The sequence below is a fragment of the Electrona antarctica genome (genome assembly GCF_951216825.1).
Source record: "Electrona antarctica genome assembly, chromosome: 12".
Taxonomy (NCBI): domain Eukaryota; kingdom Metazoa; phylum Chordata; class Actinopteri; order Myctophiformes; family Myctophidae; genus Electrona; species Electrona antarctica.
In genome coordinates, this window is record NC_136793.1 from 49,755,687 (window position 1) to 49,778,147 (window position 22,461).

Genomic DNA, 22,461 nt, shown 5'->3' on the forward strand with positions numbered 1-22,461 from the left:
CTGACTGTAATACCTGCTATTCTGACTGTAATACCTGCTATTCTGACTGTAATACCTGCTATTCTGACTGTAATACCTGCTATTCTGGCTGTAATACCTGCTATTCTGGCTGTAATACATGCTATTCTGACTGTAATACCTGGTATTCTGGCTGTAATACCTTGTATTCTGGCTGTAATACCTTGTATTCTGGCTGTAATACCTGCTATTCTGGCTGTAATACCTGGTATTCTGGCTGTAATACCTTGTATTCTGGCTGTAATACCTTGTATTCTGGCTGTAATACCTGCTATTCTGACTGTAATACCTGGTATTCTGGCTGTAATACCTTGTATTCTGGCTGTAATACCTTGTATTCTGGCTGTAATACCTGCTATTCTGACTGTAATACCTTGTATTCTGGCCGTCTCTCGCTGTTCTCCGATGATGGTGGACAGAAAGTCTATCTCCTCATCCAGTTCCGGGTAGGTGGTCTCCTTGCCTGGAGAAATATAATAAAACAATATACCGTATTAAAGTCATAATTCACTTCCTTTTAAAACTCTGGGGGATCCGGTCTGTAAAAAGCATAAAAAAATAAATTTTGTTTTACAACAAGGAACAGCAGTAAAGTCATCTACTATTGGACAACAAGCGCCTAATTCATTTATACTTCATCATGAGTAAAATTAATTAAAATATTTTGAAAACAAAAGGTACCAATACAACCAGGTCTGATGTTTATTATTAAAATTGTATATCATCCAAAAAACTGACTCGATATCCTGACTTGAGTCACTTATCATTCAACCCACATGGGAATAGGCCTATCTCACAGCATTTCCCCGCCCCCTTTTTACGCCCCCTTTTGGAGATAGTGGTGTTATTTTTTTTGAGGTCCATAGGCTTCCATGTTAAAAGAGGTATTTTCACAAGCCACAAACTACCGTTTTGTAAAGGTAAGGTTTATTCTACTTATTTGAGTTGTTATACCATTGTGTTTTCTTCATATTATTATCGGTCTTTGAAATTTTAACATTAGGAAATGTACTTAGATTCTCCAGAGAAAAAAAGTGTAAATGCCTAATGTTAAATGACACCACTATCTACCGGAAGTGGGCGTGGAAAGGGGGCTGTGAGATAGGCCTACTGCCAAGCAGTATATTTGTACGGTGGACCCTCTTGTAAACAAGTGTAATGCTTTATAGTGTCGTCCACTCACAGTTAACAGTTTTTTGTATTGAGTTGTGCTTGAAATGTACTGTAATTCTGCAAACTGTTAATAAATACTTCACTCAATCAATCAAGCATTAGCTGGTAAAAAATAAATAAAAGTAAAAATAAAAAGCACATTGCTGCCCCCATGTGGTATGAGCAAATAACTGTAAATATGATGAAAAGCTTAGCAATCAGCATAATGCAGTGCACTGTTCACTGCAGATCAATAACCAACCAAGGCACGAGTGACACACACACACACACACACACACACACACACACACACACACACACACACACACACACACACACACACACACACACACACACACACACACACACACACACACACACACACACACACACACACACACACACACACACACACACACACACACACTAGGCTGAGCAAGAATGACAGCGTGTGCCTCCGCGCGCGTGTATGTCGCAATAATTATGTAAAGTACATTAGATAGAGTGCACGTGGGGTTGGTGTGTGTGTGTGTGCGCGTGCGTGCGTGTGTGTGTGCTGCTGTGCGTGTGTGCACACGTGATGGACGGTGAAAAGAGGCTGCAGGGAGCAAAACACTGACTGTATGACTGTATGCCGTGCATAAAGGTTTTTTCTTCAACAATACGTTTATCGTTACATTTGTTTTTACTTACAAAGACAACCAAATTCTCATATGCATACATATACTCTCCCTCAACCCCTCCCCCATCCCCAACAGATGGGGGGGGGGGGGGGACGACAACAAAACCAGTACAACCGTTTACAGCAATACAAATTGAACATATATCAGAAGAAAAAAAAAACACTACCTTAAGATAAAGTCAAAATGGCACAATAAAATCAAATAAAAACATGACATTTGGGTGTCTCCTCGAACAACGTGTAAACACTGGAACAGTGCGTGGGTGTGTGGGTGCATGTGTGCGTGTGTGTGTGTGTGTGTCGTGCATTAGCCTCGGAGACCGCAGGCGTTTTGTTTTCAAAAGAAAACAAAAACAGCTGCAGTCTAGCCCTACATTTGTTGCCTGACTGAGTGTGTGTGTGTGTGTGTGTGTGTGTGTGTGTGTGTGTGTGGCGCAGGGTGTATTTGTTTGTCTGAGTGTGTGCTTTCTTACTTAGGGAAATGCATACGTTTTAATCCCAGTGATTGAATCTGTATGGTGCAACGCGTGTGCTTTGTGGCAACGCGTGTGTGCGTGCGTGATTGAATGTGGTGCAGTGTGTGTGGGAGGGTGGGTCAGCGCTTTGCTGTCAGAGAGCGCTCCTCTGAGCGTGGGTGGAGGGCAATGAGCATGAAGAGAGAGCAGCGTGTGTGTGTGTGTGTGACGTCACGTGTGTGTGTGTGTGTGTGTGTGAGACAGACAGACAGACAGACAGACAGACAGACAGACAGACAGACAGACAGACAGAAAGAGAGAGAAGGACAGACAGAAAGAGAGAGAGAGACAGACAGACAGACAGACAGAGAGAGAGAGAGAGAGAGAGAGAGACAGACAGACAGAGAGAGAGAGAGACAGACAGACAGACAGAAAGAGAGAGAGAGAGGGACAGACAGACAGAAAGAGAGAGAGGGACAGAAAGAGAGAGAGAGAGAGAGGGACATACAGAGAGAGAGAGAGAGAGAGAGGGACAGACATAAAGAGAGAGAGAGGGACAGAGAGAAAGAGAGAGAGAGAGAGAGAGAGAGAGGACAGACAGAAAGAGAGAGAGGGACATACAGAAAGAGAGAGAGAGAGGGACAGACAGAAAGAGAGAGAGAGGGACAGAGAGAAAGAGAGAGAGAGAGAGAGAGAGAGGGACAGACAGAAAGAGAGAGAGAGAGACAGACAGACAGAACGAGAGAGAGGGACAAAAAGAAAGAGAGAGAGAGACAGGGACAGGGAGAAAGAGAGAGAGACAGACAGAAAGAGAGATAGAGGGACAGATAGAAAGAGGGACAGAAAGAGAGAGAGAGAGAGAGAGAGAGGGACAGACAGAAAGAGAGAGAGAGAGGGACAGACAGACAGAGAGAGAGAGGGACAGACAGACAGAAAGAGAGAGAGAGACAGACAGACAGAAAGAGAGAGAGGGATAAAAAGAAAGAGAGAGAGAGGGACAGACAGAAAGAGAGAGAGAGAGAGGGACAGATAGAAAGAGAGAGCGGGACAGATAGAAAGAGAGAGAGAGAGAGAGATAGGGACAGACAGAAAGAGAGAGAGACAGACAGAAAGAGAGAGAGAGAGAGAGAGGTACAGACAGAAAGAAAGAGAGAGAGAGGGACAGACAGAAATAGAGAGAGAGGGACAGAGAGAAAGAGAGAGAGAGGGACAGACAGAAAGAGAGAGGGACAGACAGAAAGAGAGAGAGAGAGGGACAGACAGAAATAAAGAGAGAGAGAGGGACAGACAGAAAGAGAGAGAGAGGGACAGACAGAAATAGAGAGAGAGAGGGACAGACAGAAAGAGAGAGGGATAAAAAGAAAGAGAGAGAGAGAGAGAGGGACAGACAGAAAGAAAGAGAGAGAGAGGGACAGACAGAAAGAGAGAGAGAGAGAGAGGGACAGACAGAAAGAGAGAGAGGGACAGACAGAAAGAGAGAGAGGGACAGACAGAAAGAGAGAGAGAGCGGGACAGACAGACAGAAAGAGAGAGAGAGAGGGACAGACAGAAAGAGAGAGAGAGGGACAGACAGACAGAAAGAGAGAGAGAGAGAGAGGGACAGACAGAAAGAGAGAGAGAGAGGGACAGACAGAAAGAGAGAGAGAGGGACAGACAGAAAGAGAGAGCGAGAGAGGGACAGAGAGAAAGAGGAACGCACATTCCATTTCCTACAGCGTGAGAGAAGGGGCGGAGCCACTGGCCAAACGCACATTCCATTTCCTACAGTGTGAGAGAAGGGGCGGAGCCACTGGCCAAACACACATTCCATTTCCTACAGCATGAGAGAAGGGGCGGAGCCACTGGCCAAACACACATTCCATTTCCTACAGCGTGAGAGAAGGGGCGGAGCCACTGGCCAAACGCACATTCCATTTCCTACAGCATGAGAGAAGGGGCGGAGCCACTGGCCAAACGCACATTCCATTTCCTACAGCGTGAGAGAAGGGGTGGAGCCATGAGAATAGAAAGCCTGCAGTTTCTATTAGCTTGGATTCCCCATCGATGATGTCACTGGTGGATGAACTGCCCACAGACATCCCATGAGACACAGACCAATATTAGTGGGGGAAAAAAATGTGTGGCATTTTATCATGAACATTAGTGAGGGCCAATTATGGGCGTGTTCGGAAATACCGCACCGGATTATTTAGTTATTAGTTTGAATTGGACAGTGCACCCGCTCAGTGCGCTATTTCCGAATGCACCCTATATGAAGGTAGGTTGAAAAGTGGTGAAGTGGTCCTTTAAAGGAGAATTCCATGCTAGAAGGCTTTATTACCTTTCTTACCTTTCTTTGTAGTTGTTACGTCCCCACCAAAGAGGTATGTGCAAGAACTCCTTATTGGCTATTTCCCCTACCATAAGCCCTCAATGAATTGCATTGAATGGAATGGGAATTGAATGGGGCTATGGGGTGTTGTGCTAATTCGCTTATTTCCATCGAAATAAGTAGTAAAGTGTGCCGCTTGGGATATTATTTACATTATGAAGAGAGGATATATACAAAAACATACAAATTTTGAGCGATGGAAATAAGCGAATTAGCACAACACCCCATAGCCCCATTCAATTCCCATTCAATTCAATGCAATTCATTTAGGGCTTATGGTAGGGGAGATAGCCAATAAGGAGCTTTTGCACAACATAACACCTGGACCTCTTTGGTGGGGACGTAACGACTACAAATAAAGGTAAGAAAGCCTTCTAGCATGGAATTCTCCTTTAATGCCTAAATTGTGAATTGCTAATCCAGGCACGTGCACACACAGGAACCAACTAGTGCTCGAGCCTGCATGATTGCCTTCGTCTGAGAAAAGTGTTTTTTTCCCCCAATTAAACATATTTTGGGCGGGAACCCCTTTTGGTGTTTTAACATCATGTCACACTTTAGCTATTGAAAAATAGCAGATCTACAAGCTCATATCGCGGACCGAGTGTCACGCTCATAGCGCGGACCGAGTGTCACGCTCATAGCGCGGCACCGAGTGTCACGCTCATAGCGCGGCACCGAGACCTACAAGCTACGACCCGTCTGTTTGGCAGATTGTCACTTTTACCATAAGCCGCCACCATGTTCAAAATTGTGTCTGTACAACGCGTGTAGTTCTTAACACAACCGCCCCATTTTCCATCAAATACAAGTAGTACTAACTACTACTACTGTACTAGCTAGGGCATTCACTTCTAGTCATTTTTACTAGTTGACTAGTTGCCTAGTTTACTAGTCGACTAGTTGCTAGTTGTTTAACTACCTATTATGTAAAAAATAAAATAAATTCAAAAAAATAAAATATTTTTTTTTTAAATAAATATTTGTACATTGAAAAACTGTGTACATGGTGACTATAACTATAATCTACCTGATCTTGAGGCCTACAAAATCGGGGAAAAAATAAAAAAATAAAAAATAAACTTTTATTTTTTATGTTTTCTTATCAACTAGTCAACTAGTACCAACAAGGTCGACTAGTAAACTAGTCGACTAGTTGCTTAATGCCCTAACTAGCACTAAATGTCATTCCCTCTCTGCTCTCCATCTCCTTCTCTGCTGTTCCATCGATAGTTGGTGGTGAGAAAGTTGAAAGAAAATAGAGAATGGGCGAACGTGTGTCTCTTCTGCTCCAGACATATATTTTGTATAGTCATTCAGTGAGTGATTTCCCAAAAAAAAACAAAAAAAAAACATCCATTTAGTGAGTCAGATAGACAGTTATGGGAGCTAAGGAGAACCAGCACTCTACAGGGGTAGAGTGGCCGGTAGAACAGCCGGGTGGGAACCGCAAGGTTCCCAGTTCGATCCCTGTGGGCTCCCCCAGAGTTGTCAAAGTGTCCTTGAGCAAGACTCTGAACCCCTAATTGCTCCCGATGTGCAGGTTGGTGCCTTGCATGGTTTCCTCTGCCATTACATCGGTGTATGAATGTGTGACCAGATTTGACTGAGGGACTGCCATTGTATTCTTTTGCATTTTTCATGTAGCCCAATATGAAAGCAGGGAATCATCGCTTCAAATTGACATATTGGTTGTTCAGTTTGACCCATCAGTTTTGGAGATATGTCTTATAGAGTAATGTCTTGCAGAGAAACAGCAAAGCAAAGCAAAGCAAAGTTACTATATTTACCCAGGGTAACTGGACTAAGCATCAGATACTTGTTTACAGCCAGGCCCTGCTCATAGAACATTTCATGGTAGTGGTTCAATGCCTTGCTCAAGGGCACTTCAGCGGTGGTAATTTTAACGTGCCGGTCCGGGGATACGAACTGGCGACCTTCCGGTATCAAGACCGCTCCGCAAACCGTTCGGCCACCGCTGCCACAACAGCGAGTTGAGAGACCAGGCTTGATGAAAGGTTCACTTCTGTGGTCTCTAGTATTACACCTAGCTACAGTTGGGTGCCACCGATATTGTCCCTTATCATTTGACCCATTTAGGCCTGACCTCAAAATTTTAATAAAATCCTTCTAAATCCTCCAGTTTTCTGAAATAAATATTTTCACGATTTTTCAAAAATAGCAGACCTACAAGCTCGTAGTGCGCCACTCGGTGGCGCGCTATGAGCTTGTAGATCTGCTATTTTTCAATAGCTAAATTATAACATAATGTTTAAAACACCAAAAGGGGTTTTGCGCAGATCACGCAAACCTCAGCAAAAAGAAAAGGACAATATCGATGGCCTCCAACTGTACATGTTTAAGACATTTATTTCATATTTACATGTTGATTTCAGCTCTGACACTTATTTCAGACATGCTCTAGTATGGATAAAACATTTTTTTTTTTTTTTTAGTTTTTCTCCTCTGGTGAAAAGCTGGAGTGCGCGATGGCAGGCTCTGACAGTCCAATACTGTAGCTTTCCTAAGCGGCCGGGCGGTAACAGATGACTGATGTACTGGGAAGCTCTCCAGAGTGAATTTCCCATACGAACACATGTTAACAACCACTTTAACCCTACTTTTGGCATGTCATTTTGGTGCAGATTTGCGAAAACCTTTCAAGCGCTTACTTAGTCCACAAATGTGGCCCGTTTCATGAACACACAGCTGTGCCTCTTCAATGCAAAATTATCTCGCCCACCCTTTTATATCTGTATTATTTGTGTGACGTGACAATGATGTTTAATCTTTAACCCATTTAGACCTGAGGCCAATTCTACAAATGCCTTCTAAATCCTGACAGTTTTCTGAAAATCCTATGTTTCTATGTCAGTGGTTCTCAAACATTTTCATGTCAAGGACCCCCCAAAATATATATATAATTGGTTCCAGCGACCTCCCCAGAAGCAAAGATTTGAGTTAAAAATGTTTGCTCTGAAAGAATATAAATTCAAAGATCTGCGCCACATTTTCACGATTTTTCAAAAAATAGCAGATCTGCAAGCTCGTAGCGTGGCACTCGGTGCCGCGCTATGAGCTTGTAGATCTGCCATTTATCAATAGCTAAAGCATAACGTAATGCTTAAAAACACCAAAAGGGGTTCCCGCCCAGAAGGGCTTAATCTTCATGACACGCCACCTTCGGTAGCTCATTAACTCCTTTGCTGCCCCTAGTGTTAGCATGCTGTTACTGCCCCAGGGGCCGCCCGTCCAGGCCTTAGAGTATATATGAATAGAGACGGCACCCGGATGAAACCCTGAGGCGAAATGGACATAGTGGCCGAATTTGATATTGCAGCGTGGGCCCAAACACATGAACGCGCTGGTCCGTTGACTATCATTGTGCACGTTCGCGATGACACGTGAACGCTGAATGCCTGCAATGATAGTCAGCGGCAGCGCGTTCATGTGTTTGGGCCCAATCCATCCCAGAATGCACTCTGTTCCTACCCAGAATGCACAGTGAAATCGCCTCATGCGCTTTTGAGCAACTTAATGCAAGTGGATGGGAGGAGAACTCGGGTGCCGTCTCTATTCATATATACTCTAAGGTCCAGGCCCACTATACGGAGCTTGTTGTCCTTCCGGGTTAAACAGGAAGGTGGGGGGCCTCCGGAAGTGGAACGACACCACACAACACAGCCCCCAGCCTTTAGCTCGCAGTACAAGCAGCTACATTTTTTCAGCGATGAGATACAAACTCACAAATGATTTACGATCGTCGGGTTGCGCGGCGGCTCACCATGGACAGCTCTCGAACCCAGTGGCGTGCACAGATAGACACTAGGGGGTGCTAGAGCACCCCCTACCCTTTTGGCAATGTGCCCTTTTGAAAAAAAAAGAAAAAAAAACCTTTTTTTTTCTTCTTTTTTTTTGATTTTTCAAAAATAGCAGACCTACAAGTTCATAGCGCGCCACTCGGTGGCGCGCTATGAGCTTGTAGATCTGCTATTTTTCAATAGCTAAAGCATAACATAATGCTAACACCAAAAGGGGTTCCCGCCCAAAATGGATTAAGGCAACCGGCCGGTTCCACGCGCTGCACAAGGTGCCCTTTTTTAACTTGAGCACCTGCCCCTCTAAATGTCTGTGCACGCCACTGCTCGAACCTCTGGAGATACGGCGCTTTGAAAATCAGGTTATAATGGCTCAACGGAGCTGGATTTAGAAATCGCATCGCGTCGCTGGTGAAGGAGGAGGTGGATACTACCCGGGGCAATGCTAAAAAAGGTACACAAACGGTCGGCGCGTTCATATATGGATTAAACGGTCGTCTACGCTTATAAGCGTCGCTGGCATTGATAGGTCCCAATAGCCTAGCTACGTTTAAAAGCGTAGATGGCAATAAAATAATGAACACATGCATGACTAACAGCCCCCGCAGAGGGAGGGCAGGAAGACAAGACGCTCACAAAGCCCATTAGACCCTAAAGGATCATCTTTTGCTTTGGGGATTATTCTTATTTTTTGAGTGGTGTAAACCACTCCTACAACTGGCTTTGTTAGTCTGTCTGTCTGTCTGTCTGTCTGTGCAAAAAAAAATGAGCATGGTTGATGCTGATTGGTTGATGCTGATTTCATTACGTCAGACATTACGTCAGAACACAGCTGATCAGGCTATATAATACCCTACACCACTCAGTTCACACGGGTGTGATTTTTGCGTAACAGTTGACTCACATGCTGTACACAGTCAGGGGACATCTAGAGAGATGCAGGAATAATACATAGATTTACAATCTGTGTTCCGAGTGCCCCGACTCCGACCCTTGCACTCTTTTTTTTTTTTACCCATGGCTGCTGCTATTATTTTCGCTCCTATGCCACCAAAATGTGGAACGCCCTACCAACAGTCATTAAGACATGCGAATCCCTTGACTCCTTCAAAACCGCTCTCAAAGGGCACCTACGGACGGCTGAAATTCGAAACGGGCCCCCTGTAAAATCTGAACCCACCCCCTTTTCCCCCTCACTGTATACGTTTCTTTTCCCTTTTTACCTCATTTATGATGAATTCCTGTTCTCTTTGTTTTTGGCTATATAGAAGTGTCTATTATTTGTACGTCTCTAAATGTTTTGATGATTTGAACATGGTGGACCATCTTGTAAACAAGTGTAATGCTTTATTGGGTCGTCCACTCACAGTTAACAGTCTTTGTATTGAGTTGTGCTTGAAATGTACTGTAATTCTGCAAACTGTTAATAAATATTTCAATCAATCAATCAATCAATCAATCAATTGTAAGGGTGGTGTCATGGCAGAATAATGCCGAAAGGGTAAACCCTAGTAGAAAAAACGACCAATAACGATAGAATACAATTGATCAGAGTTGAAAGGATCAACGTGAGAAGTATAACGATAAAGGGTGTGAAGCTGTGGAATACATGTGATGATGAACTGAAAGACTGTGGCGCTAAGGATAAACTTTAGAAGGTATTCAAAAACAAAGTATTAAATAGCTACACAGAGTAAAGGTTCAAATCAAGTGTTACTGGGTTTTTGGCCATAGTGCTATGAAGTGCCATTAGTTTTTTTGTGAAAATATTACTACTGTGACTATTATTAGCATATTGTTTTGTTTGTTTAAAAAAAAAAAAAGGCATGTAAGCACTTTTATTTCATTATTTTACTTGAATATTGCATTGTTCAGTAGAAATAAGACACATGCACTGTTTTTGTTTGAAAACCTGTAAAAGGGGTATACATCTATATTTTTATTTGTATTATTTTATTTTAAGTTAAATGACAAAAGGGTAGACGTAATAAGCCTAGGCTTCAGTCTATACCTTTTTTTTCCAGACTAAGAAAAGAAAACTGTGATGAACTAAGAATGTTTGTGTATGGAGAAAAACAACAACAACTAATACACTAAATCAGTGTTATGTTATTGCCTTGACATGTGCTGTCCTTTCCCACGGTGTGCTTAGGCCTGTCACGATTACAAATTGACCATTGCTTGTCTCACAAATAATAGCGATTAACAATTTAATTGTGTTTTTTGGCGTTGGGACATTGGAACATTATGGATAAAGAATACATTTCTGTTTGCCTGGTAAGCAAACAATGCACAGGGCAGATATGACAAATAAATGAACTATACAAAGAAATGACCGACTACTAAAAAAAAAGGAAAAAGGTTGAAAAAGATTGCGAAAATAAATAGCTGATCTACAAGGTTGCACCGCGTCACAAAATGACACGGTGCTATTTCTGATGTCTGAAACATTTATAACATGGAAACGATTGACGATTATGAGAAAAAAAAACTGTGATTTGATTTGATTATTTCAAATAATTGCGATTAGACGACTGTGTAATCATGGCGACAGGCCTATAGTTTTGTGCTAATGTGAAAGCGCACTGCCAACATCTCGCATACAGAAGACATTTTCTGGGGGTGGGATGGGGGGGGGGGGGGGGACGACTCACCAACATGTGGGGCAGCATGTATTCTCCTCTTGACCATACATTTGCCGTGTGAGTTTTCCACCAGGGGACTGAGACAGGAACCACAGTGCGAGTCGGGGGGCAGACAGAGGTGGCGCCCTGCCCGGGCACAGTCCAAATGCCGTGGGCATAGATTGTGTGATCCTGTTAAGAGAGGCAGACAAAGACATGAACGCGGACATTAATAAGAGATCAGCTTGAAAAAGGATAGCGCAGATTTAAAAAGATACACAGGAGCAGGAGGAGGCATGAAATGAGGGACATTTGTAAAACAAACAAACAAAAAAAAAACATGCAAGGCGACGCGTACACACATCCCACAGCATTATAATATCGCCTGTCAATTATGGACGACGTCGACGTGTGTGTCAATTTTACATTTGTTTACTCCAGAAACTCCAGACTACAACGGACAATGAAAACACAATGAATATAGATCATCCATCTCAAGTAAGTCTGTGTAAGATTCCCCCATTCTGGGCGGGAACCCCTTTTGGTGTTTTAAGCATGGTGTTATGCTTTAGCTATTGAACAAATTAGCAGATCTACAAGCTCATAGCGCGCCACCGAGTGCCGCGCTACGAGCTTGCAGAGCTCGTAGCAGAGCGCTACGAGCTCTGCTATTTTTGAAAAATCGTGAAAATGTGCATTAGTATATTCTTTCAGAGCGAACGTTTCTAACTCAAATATTTGCTTCTGGGAGGTCCCTGGAACAACATATTTTCAGATGGGGGTCGGCGGCCAATTACATATATGTTTGGGGGTCCTTGACATGAAAATGTTTGAGAACGACTGACATAGAAACGTGAGGTTTTTCAGAAAACTGTCAGGATTTAGGAGACATTTGTAGAATCGTCCGCAGTTCTAAATGGGTTAAAAAGAGGTTGACAGCTAGATGAGCTCATCAATCTTGCTGGTATCATCTATTGTAGGCTGCTGAGTGACCATGGCAACATAAAGAGTATGAAGAGGAAAAATAGCCCTGAGAGAGAAATATGAAATATGTGCTGCTAATCACAAACCAAGACGCGTTATATTCGACGAACATCAGCATTCATTTCACAGCTTTGTGTCAAAATCTATTACATTTCCCAGCCATGTAGACATAAAACCAACATTCTTTATTTTGAAGCATAACTTATTGCTCCCAATGACTGCACAGAAGTGTTTGACGATTTTTATAGCAGAGGATATATATATATATATATATATATATATATATATATATATAGACCAATTATTTGTTTACAAACATTGGGACTGGGCACACGGGTGACTGTTTCATGTAATCAATTCCCAACAGATCTCCAAACCTGTTGTTTTGGGGAGCGCTGGATGCAGTCCATTCAACCTCCTCTTGTGAGTTGGCTAGTGAGATGCACCCTAGGATACATTTATACTTCAAAGCGCAACAGTGTTGAGCACAGAGAACAGCTGATATACAAGCTCACGTCGCATCACAGATGCGACTGTTGTGAGCGTAGAGGTCTGCGTGCGCGACACCATCGCGGGACGAAGCATACATTATACTTGATGGACTGCAGGTGCGCGTGCAGCCGTGGACAAACAGGCACTGCTGCCGTGATCATGAGCGCACCTCCCGTTCTTATGACAGCGACTGGAGGTGTGGTTTTGAGGACAACTGTTTTGAATTGTTATTATTGTTCAACAGAAACCAAGGACTATATAATATATAGTCCTTGGTTTCTGTTGTGTTATTATTTCAAGGGCGAGAGATCACAATAAAAATCCTAATCCTTCTTCCTCCACACTGGGAGAAAAACAGCATCTGAAAGTTTGATGGGGCATTTTTTACACGTGAGTGCAGTTAGAACTTTTCCATTGCATCTTATGAGCGGTGGTGTTCTTCTGCAGCCCTTATGCGCGCGCATGCTGTTTCTTATCAGTGAGACGCCGTCTCTTAAGGCGCATACATACATATATATATATATATATATATATATATATATATATATATATATATATATATATATATATAGATATAGATAGATTCTGCTTGTAGCAAAGCATCTTCAATGTTTACTTCACCTATACACATACACAGAGAGAGATTTTTCCAGCTGATTTTGTGATACTACACATTTGATGTGAGAGATATAGTGTAGTTTAGTCATATATTAGTCACCTGGAATGTTGTAGTGTTAGTCTAGTTTTAGTCGACTAAATGTCATAAGATTTTAGTCGACTAAATCTGCAGAATCTGCAGTTCATTTAGTGAACTAAAATGTATTTTGGCGGGCCTCGATGCCGTCATGACTGTTTTTACACTTGCTGAAAATAGCTGATCATCTACATCTACAAGCTCGCAGCACGACGCGTTGTGAGCTATTTTCAACATGCAACTAATTGTAAAATGACGTATACTGGATCTCTTGTCCACTAGTCCCTTCCTAATATTTTAGTCTAGTTTGACGGTATATTTAGTCTTAGTTTTAGTCATCATAGCTTAGTTTTCATTTAGTTTCCATTTAGTTTTCGTCAGTGAAAAAAAGGTTTATTAGGTTAGGTTATTTTCCGTCTTAGTTTTAGTCGACGATATCAACACTGGCAGTGTGCAGCCGGCCAGTGGAAGATAACTTTCCATGGAGAGTGTGTAGCAGCTGATGATGGGTGCTGAAAACAGGTCAAAGGTCAAGCATGGACCTTTTTTTCACGGCAGCCATGTTGATGATGTCATGATGATGATGATGTCATGTTGATGATGTTATTGCCATGTTATTTCCTTGATTTCCAACATACAGTAACAGTACGTTTTAACAGCGGGAGACCGTGGAGACCAACGGCGAGCGTCGCTTGAATGTCATTGGCGATCGCCCAATCGCCCACTATCGCCGGGCGACGTCGCCCAAAAGATGAATTATTTTTATCTTTTCGGCCGACGTTCCTCCGCCCACTTTTCGACCATCGCCTGTTCGCCTGCTATCGCCTCTATTGCCAGTAGTACTTACTTACTTACTTACTAGTTGCCGGGCAGTGGCGTGCACAGACATTTAGAGGGGCAGGTGCTCAAGTTAAAAAAGGGCACCTTGTGCAGCGCGTGGAACCGGCCGGTTGCCTTAATCCATTTTGGGCGGGAACCCCTTTTGGTGTTAGCATTATGTTATGCTTTAGCTATTGAAAAATAGCAGATCTACAAGTTCATAGCGCGCCACCGAGTGGCGCGCTATTAACTTGTAGGTCTGCTATTTTTGAAAAATCAAAAAAAAAGAAAAAAAAAATGTTTTTCTCTTTTTTTTTCAAAAGGGCACATTGCCAAAAGGTCAGGGGGTGCTCTAGCACCCCCTAGTGTCTATCTGTGCACGCCACTGTTGCCGGGTCCCACTGACAAATAATGCACTTCCGGAATATTCGTCTGGCTGTCGCCCACTGTTACCGTAAGGCTTAGTGTCGCAGAGCCTTTCCAGTTCCAACGTGCACAATAGCAGCACCCCGACTCTGTTTGACTTGACATAGTCAGGGTTGGAACGAACCCTTATCACCAGAATCTTATCAGTCACGGTCAAATCTGTGGTTGTTTTTTTTGTTTTGTTTTTTAAGATATTTTTTTGCGGCTTACGCCTTTTATTGTTTTTTTTGAAGGGACAGACAGTAGGCTGACAGGAAACGGGAGAGAGATGGGGGAAGACATGCAGTAAAGGCCGTGTCGGGCTCGGGAGTCGAACCCGCGGCACACTGCGACTGGATTACCAGTCGGGTGCCCAGACGGTTACGCCACCGCCTGGGCAAATCTGTGGTTGTTTTTGAACATACTGAGGTAGGTAATGGCTGATATAAGTAGTCACACACGGCCTGACTCTAACCAATTAGACTAGGCCATATCAACACAGTGGCCATATCGGCATTTTGCATTGAAAAAGCAGGGGGCGGAATTTCTTTAACTTAATGGCAAGATGGCCGCCGTGTGAATATGGTCTCTACACACATGTTGTATAAGGCAACGGTACTAAAAAAACGGCAGTTTTTAGCCCAAGGAGTGCATTTCGTGCAAAACAAATGCTTGCAATAGATTCATGTGATTTAATGTATCCTTGCAATAAAGTCAAACACATGCCTGCTGTGTGTGCTTTGGTCATTTTCTAATTGATACAGATTTTTTGTTGTCGTTGTTGTTGATTTGTTTTGCTAGCCCCTCCTACGCACAGCTTTGTGTGTTTTGTACCATGGAACGTGATGATTTGATAATTGGCTGAGCACGGAATGTGATGATGCATGATGATAAGAGCGCCCCTCACTTCACAGTTCACACGAGTGTGATTTTTGTTTGGTTTTTTTGGCAAACAAACGGGAGAAGGGCGCACACCAGTTTTGATGAGGCGCTGACGACCTTGGTGACTACGTCTACACGTGATGAAAAAGCAGCACACTCATAGCCACGACGGTGACGACATGTGTTGTTTTTGGCGGCAAATTTCCATTTTAGTTTTTGCGAACTAAGTGAGCACTAACTATAGAAGCTGACCAAAACTGTCTGTCTGTCTGTGTGTCAGTCTGTGTGTCACGCTGTAACACCACCCGCCCGCCACCAGAGGGCAACTGAAATTGGAACGATACAGAGGTCTGTGTGTGTGTGTGTGTGTGTGTGTGTGTCAGACTGCCACAACATCTTCGTTCGCTTCCCGCGTTTACGCGTCTTACTTGTAGTCATAGTCTCTTGATTAGTTTTCACTTAGTTTTGGTCACATTTTAGTCACCTGGAATGTGTTAGTGTTGGTTTAGTTTTAGTCAACTAAATGTCATGAGATGAGTCATGAGTCGACTAAATCTACAGGTGATTTAGTAGACTAAAATGTGTTTTGGCGGGGCCTTGATGCCGTCGTAATGACTGTTTTTACATTTGCTGAAAATGCATTTACTTTTGCTGAAAATGCTGAAAATAGCCGATCTACAAGCTCACAACGCGTCGCAGCGCAACCAAGTGTAAAATGACGTATGCTGGATCTCTTGTCCACTAGTCCCTTCCTGACATTTTAGTCTAGTTTTTATTTGTTGACGAAATTGTCAATATATTTAGTCTTAGTTTTAGTCATCATAGCTTAGTTTTTATTTAGTTTCCATCAGTGAAAAAAGGTAGTCGACGAACATTTTTCGTCTTAGTTTTAAGTCGACGAAATCAACACTGGTGACGACGCAGGATCATTTATTGATACCAATGTCTCGACCCGGAAAGGTCTTCTTCGGGGATGGTTTGTTGGCATACAGTTGGGTGCCACCGATATTGTCCCTCATCATTTGACCCATTTAGGCCTGACCTCACCATTTTAAAAAATCCTTCTAAATCCTCCAGTTTTCTGAAATAAATATTTTCACGATTTTTCAAAAATAGCAGACCTACAAGCTCGTAGCGCGCCACTCGGTGCCGCACTATGAGCTTGTAGATCTGCTATTTTTCAATAGCTAAATTATAACATAATGTTTAAAACACCAAAAGGGGTTCCCGCCCAAAATGGGTTAACTGTCCTTTTGCGCAGATCACGCAAACCTCAGCAAAAAGAAAAGGACAATATCGATGGCCTCCAACTGTATGGACCTCTGGCAAGGGACTGTAACTGAAATAGCCACATTTACATCACAGAGAGAGAATAGTGATTTGTATGCTTTGTCCCTGCTGAATGGTAATGAATGACAAAACATGTACACTGCTAATTTGGTGGTGTGTGGCTACTTGAATCACTGATTGTTAGGTAATATAAAAAAAAAAGTAAATAAATAGATTAGTTTGAAAGAGTATGTATTGTACCTAGCTACTGTGCTTTAAAATTATTTGTTTTAATTTTATGACGTCTCACTGTGTGTGCGTGCGTGCGTGCGTGCGTGCGTGCGTGCGTGCGTGCGTGCGTGCGTGCATGTGTGCGTGCGTGCGTGCGTGTCCGCCAGTAATAGTATAAATGGGGAAAAAAGATTCTAAAGAGATGCAGTCCATTTATTATAATGAACTATTGTTATGTAGTGGCAAACTGAAACGGTGACTTTGGGGATTTGTCACAGTCTTTGTCTTTTGGTTCCTCAAGTACAGTATAATGCAAACCAGTGAAACTTCACGAGCTGTAATGTAACACTTGTCAATTACGTAATTACGTTATTTCCCCCAAATAATCCATGATGCACAGTTGCACACAACTAGAATAATCTTTTGCAGGGATGGAATGATTTGGTTTGGTTTCGCCCCAGAGAAGACAAGAAGCCGAACGCTTCCCGACAAGGCCATTGCATTGCGAATGGCTTAAAATGTCTATGGATAATATGAAATGCGTATTGTTGCGCACCCTGCTGCCAAGACAATGATTAAAGAAATGTATTAGTCTCAAGCAGGGGTTTTCAACAGGTGGTCCGTGGGCCACTGGTGGTCCGTGGAAGTATTGTGTGTGGTCCCGACATACATTTAGTAGGATTTGTTGATTTAAAAAATATATATATCTTTCCACTAGTGACCTATGACGACCATCCATGTATTTACTGACAAGTAGGAGGTCAAGAAATTCAACAGAAAAGGGGGAGTTAGAATCTCAAGAGGGGGCCGAGTAGTGCACCGGATTGTCTGGTTGAGTCATTATTATTAGGACATTAAATTATTAGTGGACCATTGGTTGAGAAACAGTGGGATGTATACACATGGGATGCACACACAGTGGTCCCCCAGGTCGACTCTAAGTCTCGTTCACACTCGGCTGAAAACCCCTCGGTCTAAAAAAACTAAAGCTATTATCCATATTAAATCCTTCTGCCTGTTCTACAGACTTCCTCTGTGTTGCACAGCCCAGCTCTCTAAACCTAGGTACCGGTTGCCATGACGACTGCCGTGGCAACGGAAATATTTGTGACATCATCCTCAGGGGGTGAGTCACCGCGTGGATGCTGGGGTCTCTCTCGGTCTCCCAGACTGCAGTATAAAACACACGTATATAAAGTCATGGACAAACGGGAGAGAAGGAGACGGACGTGGAGGATTGTAATGGTGGGAATACATGAATACAATGCCTTTGTTCCACTAGAAGACTAGTCCGTTTAACTTATTGTTAAACATCTGCATTACTTAACCCATTTAGGCCCGACGTCGAGAAAAAAAAAAAAACGTTCGTTCTGAAAGAATATATATTCAATGATTTGTGCCGCATTTTTACGATTTTTCAAAAATAGCAGACCTACAAGCTCGTAGCGCGCCACTCGGTGGCGCGCTATGAGCTTGTAGATCTGCTATTTTTCCAATAGTAAAGTATAACATAATGCTTAGTTAAAACACCAAAAAGGGGTTCCCACCCAGAATGGGTTCATTTACAAGACGTCTTCTAGTACAATCAGAGAATGTACAAGGATTGTTATTTTTGATCAACGTTTGCCTGTTATCTCTCCTAATGGTACCAACATCAAACACATCAATTGTGGACAAAATCTTAACCAGCGAAATATTCTACGTTTTGGGTCAGATGGGGCTAAATCTCATCAAAACGGTGTTCCGTGGCTCAAATGCCCAATACATAATGGACGTTGAAATAAAAATGGTTTAAAACCACTGGACTATAGCTCAAAATGACAGCAATAAAGATTCATGAACAATCATGCATTAAAATAAAAATACCAACAAAAGTCACATTCTGTGACGCATGCTCTATATCTGGCCTCCATGCTGGCTGTTTGATTTCACCCCTTATTGAACATGACAGAGGGATTACTGGGATGCCATCGATGTGGGCTAATTGCCCATTTCTGCTCATGCCTGGGTCACATTTGCACAGCAGCAGCACACGTCTTCCCACGATGGCCATGCATTAACAAAACTATTTCAGACAAACAAGGCATTTTTTCTTATGAATTCTCCAATTAGGCTGGTTTAAAGGAGCATTCAGTGATTTGGGTGATTTGGAAAACCACCCAGTCCGCCCCGGTAACAAAATGTGCACATGCACGCTCTACAGTGGGGGGAAGTGCAACAGGCCAAGAGCATGTGCACCAAGGCCCGCCCACACTCGATCATGATTGGAGAAAGGCCCTTCTCATCCTGATTGGATGAAGGCTTTGCCACCCGCCACCAAAACTGAAACTAGGGTTTTTTGACCCCAGGGGCTCACTGGGGACAGTGAGGAACTCCTTATATGGTCAGCACACTCTATAGTAGGGAGGATTATCCAAAAAAATAAAAAAAAATAAGTGATATTTGAATGAAGTGAAATCACTGAATATACCTTTAATGAATGCTACATACAAAAAAGAATGTGCATATTTGAAATGTAACCTATTATTATACTATAGATGTTGAAATCCTGGCGTTAGATTAATCAAACTTAGTTCCTGGCTGTACCATTATTGTAGTGTCCCCAAAAGACCGCTGAAAATGCGATCACAATTGAATACCGCATTGCATTCCTGACGGCTGCCAAGTCCATTTAGGACTTACACAGTGGCAAATCTATGCAAAGTTTTACTACCACTAACGTGGAGGAGGCAAAGTACTTGTACAATGCCATCAACTGTTCCGCTAAAAAACACAATGGAATCGAGGGCATCCATCCTGTGGTTCGGAATCGGGAGTGAAGCAGCTAAACTGTGTGCGATACCTTGTCAAATAACTTAAGCCTTGATATACAAGCTTTAGCTCCACAACTGTAAGGAGCGAACTAACGTAAATATATAATATATATTTACGTTAGTTCGCTCCTTACAGTTCTATATATATATTATATGGAAATAAGAATAAGTACATATATATATATATTTAACGAACCATAATCAGAAAATAACACCAAAAATAACAATAATAAACGGCTCGCCGTTACACATTTATTTATGATTTAAAATTTAAAATGCATATTTAGTCAACGTTTTTTTTTGCACTTTAATGGCATTGGCATGAGGTTTAGGCCTGCAGCTATCAATTATTTTCTTTCTATTGATTACATTTTTCCAACTAATTTATGAATCATACATCAACACTTCGACTAACCACTTAAGTGACGACAGTGTTATGCAATAACATCGCATTTCACAGAGTTTGACTTTAAAAATAATTGCCTATAAAGGACAAAATAGGGATAGATTATTAATTGATTTTTGATTTTTAATAACTGATTCGTTTGATATTGTTGTACCCTTACTGAAGTAAGCCAAAAAAAAAAGAAAATAAAAGAAAATAAATAAATAAATAAGTGTAGCATTTGGAACTTAGGTGAAAACACCCAAAAACATTTCTTCTAAAACATGTCACTTGTCAACACACAGATTAATATAAAGCAGGATTTGAATATACGGTAAGCTATACGTTCCCACGGTGAGCTTCTCTCTCCCCTCTAATTCCACAGTTCCCTAGCAACAACTTTGTCCTGTTTAATCAAAAAAAAAACACGTGAAAGAGAAAAATACTTTGTGTTCTCCTCTCCCGTCTCGCTTTCCTCATCTCAAGGCCTACTGCGTGTTGTGTCTCTCCTCCAGTGTTCCACATGTCACAACTAATACACAATTCATAATTACAGACATATACAGGCTTATTAGTGTCTGTCTGGGCAATATGAATGCCAACTATAATATCATTAGCCGAATAATACCCTTTCCCGCGGCCACAACACAGGTATTAACAGTGAAATGACAGTGGGTCAAAAGAGCACAACAAGGCCTGGGCCGTGGCTCAGCGGTCCAGGCACCTTGGCTGGCAATCCAGTCTGGCAGTGTGCCGCGGGTTCGACTGCCGATCCCGACGGCCTTTACTGTCAGCCTACTGTCTGTCCCTCCATAAAAAATATAAAATAAAGGCGAAAGCCACAAAAAATACATTTAAAAAAAGAGCACAACAAATAATAATAAAGTACATTAACCAGCTGAAAACGGGTCTGCTTCTTTGCTCAGCAGCAAAAGAAAACATGGAGAAAATCACATATGTCAATAAAACATTATTCACAAAATGTTGTCTATAGCAGTGGTTCTCAAAAGTGGGGTCCGGGGACCCCCAGGGATCCTTGAGGCAGTTCCAGGGCATCCCCAGCTAAATTATAGTTTGGAACCAAATGGGCCCTTATGTTTCTGAAACTCTGAGTTCCCTCAGCGTGGGATTTTGGGGGTACGGCACGCTCACGTCGGCGCGGCATTTACGAAGTGATCGCATACAGCCGATCATTGCGTAATTTCGGTCGTTGCGTTGATAAAGGTGACGCCTGAGATCAATCTGGCACGCCCTGTGAAATCAAGCCTCGCCCTCGTTTTTTGCGACATGAACAACTGCAATACGACCAAACAACGTATGGAAACCATAGTTACATGATGGGAAAGCCAATTAAGGTTTCCCCCTCTCGCCCTCACTTGCGTGTCAATCTGTCATGTCCGTGCACGCACGCACGCACGCACGCATCTATGCAAGCATCTATGCAAGTGTGCATTTTGGCATGTGAGCAGGCCTGGAATTTCATCCTTTTAGGGGCAAGGCCACTTGGCCTTTAGTGTGGTCAACTTTTTGAGGGCACAAGGCCAAGTGCCAGGGCATGAAGGCCATCAATTAAAACAATGATTTTAAGTCCCCGGTCATCATTATTTTAGCTTAAAGGTTAAGGATGATTACATTTTTTTTAATTTAAAGGCGAACATTGGTTCAGAACAGTTATTCTTAAATAGGCTACATTCATTTTTATAGCCCTATGTTTCTGTTCTGCCTTGTTTGTTTTTCTTCTGCTATAGTCACAACTGTGTGATATGTTCCTTGTTTTTGTTTTCTTCTATTGTTTATACTGTGCAAATTGTTCAGCACCTTCTAACTTTGTTTCAAAAGGTGCTTTATAAATAACATTTACTTAATTACTTACATAACTTTTGAATGAGGGCTTGGTTTAGAAAAGCCTATATTTTGTGCTAAAGTAATATATTGAATAACATATAAATGTAGATTTTAAGGCTAGACTGGCATATGGCATTGTGGGGCTGCAGGACTGAGGACTCTGGAGATAAGTCAAGTGTAAAAAGCATTTTGTACAATTGTGTGCTTATGAACATTTACCACGTTATGTCCGCATTGATACAGAAATGAATGATTATTAAGCGAGCGACGCGTGGTGTACAGTGAGCGCGCTCTGGTGCTTGGCTACTAGCGTTTGGCTAGCGATATTAGCCGTGTAGTGGCCAGCGTTGGCTGTTTAAACAATTTACTCTGTCAACTAACGTAGCAGACGATAGCGTGGTAAATGGTGGAGGAGTCCTGCAGTCTATGCTGTTGCGTGGTGTTGTTTTGTGAGTTTATATGTCCATGAAGACGAGTCACGTTGGTCTTAACACACGGGCTCTGTGTGATAATAATCCTGAA

The 22,461-nt window shown here is 42.4% G+C and overlaps 1 protein-coding gene across 1 annotated transcript in view; it reads right to left on the minus strand.

Moving 5' to 3' along the window:
* npdc1b (neural proliferation, differentiation and control, 1b) overlaps window positions 1–22,461 on the minus strand; it is a 62,009-nt gene that overhangs the window by 19,073 nt on the left and 20,475 nt on the right. Inside the window, exons 2-3 of the mRNA XM_079517393.1 lie at window positions 11,151–11,312; window positions 392–481 (exon numbers count right to left, since the gene is read on the minus strand). Of these exons, the coding sequence (XP_079373519.1) occupies window positions 392–481; window positions 11,151–11,312 (252 nt within the window). The remainder of the gene's footprint in view (window positions 1–391; window positions 482–11,150; window positions 11,313–22,461) is intronic.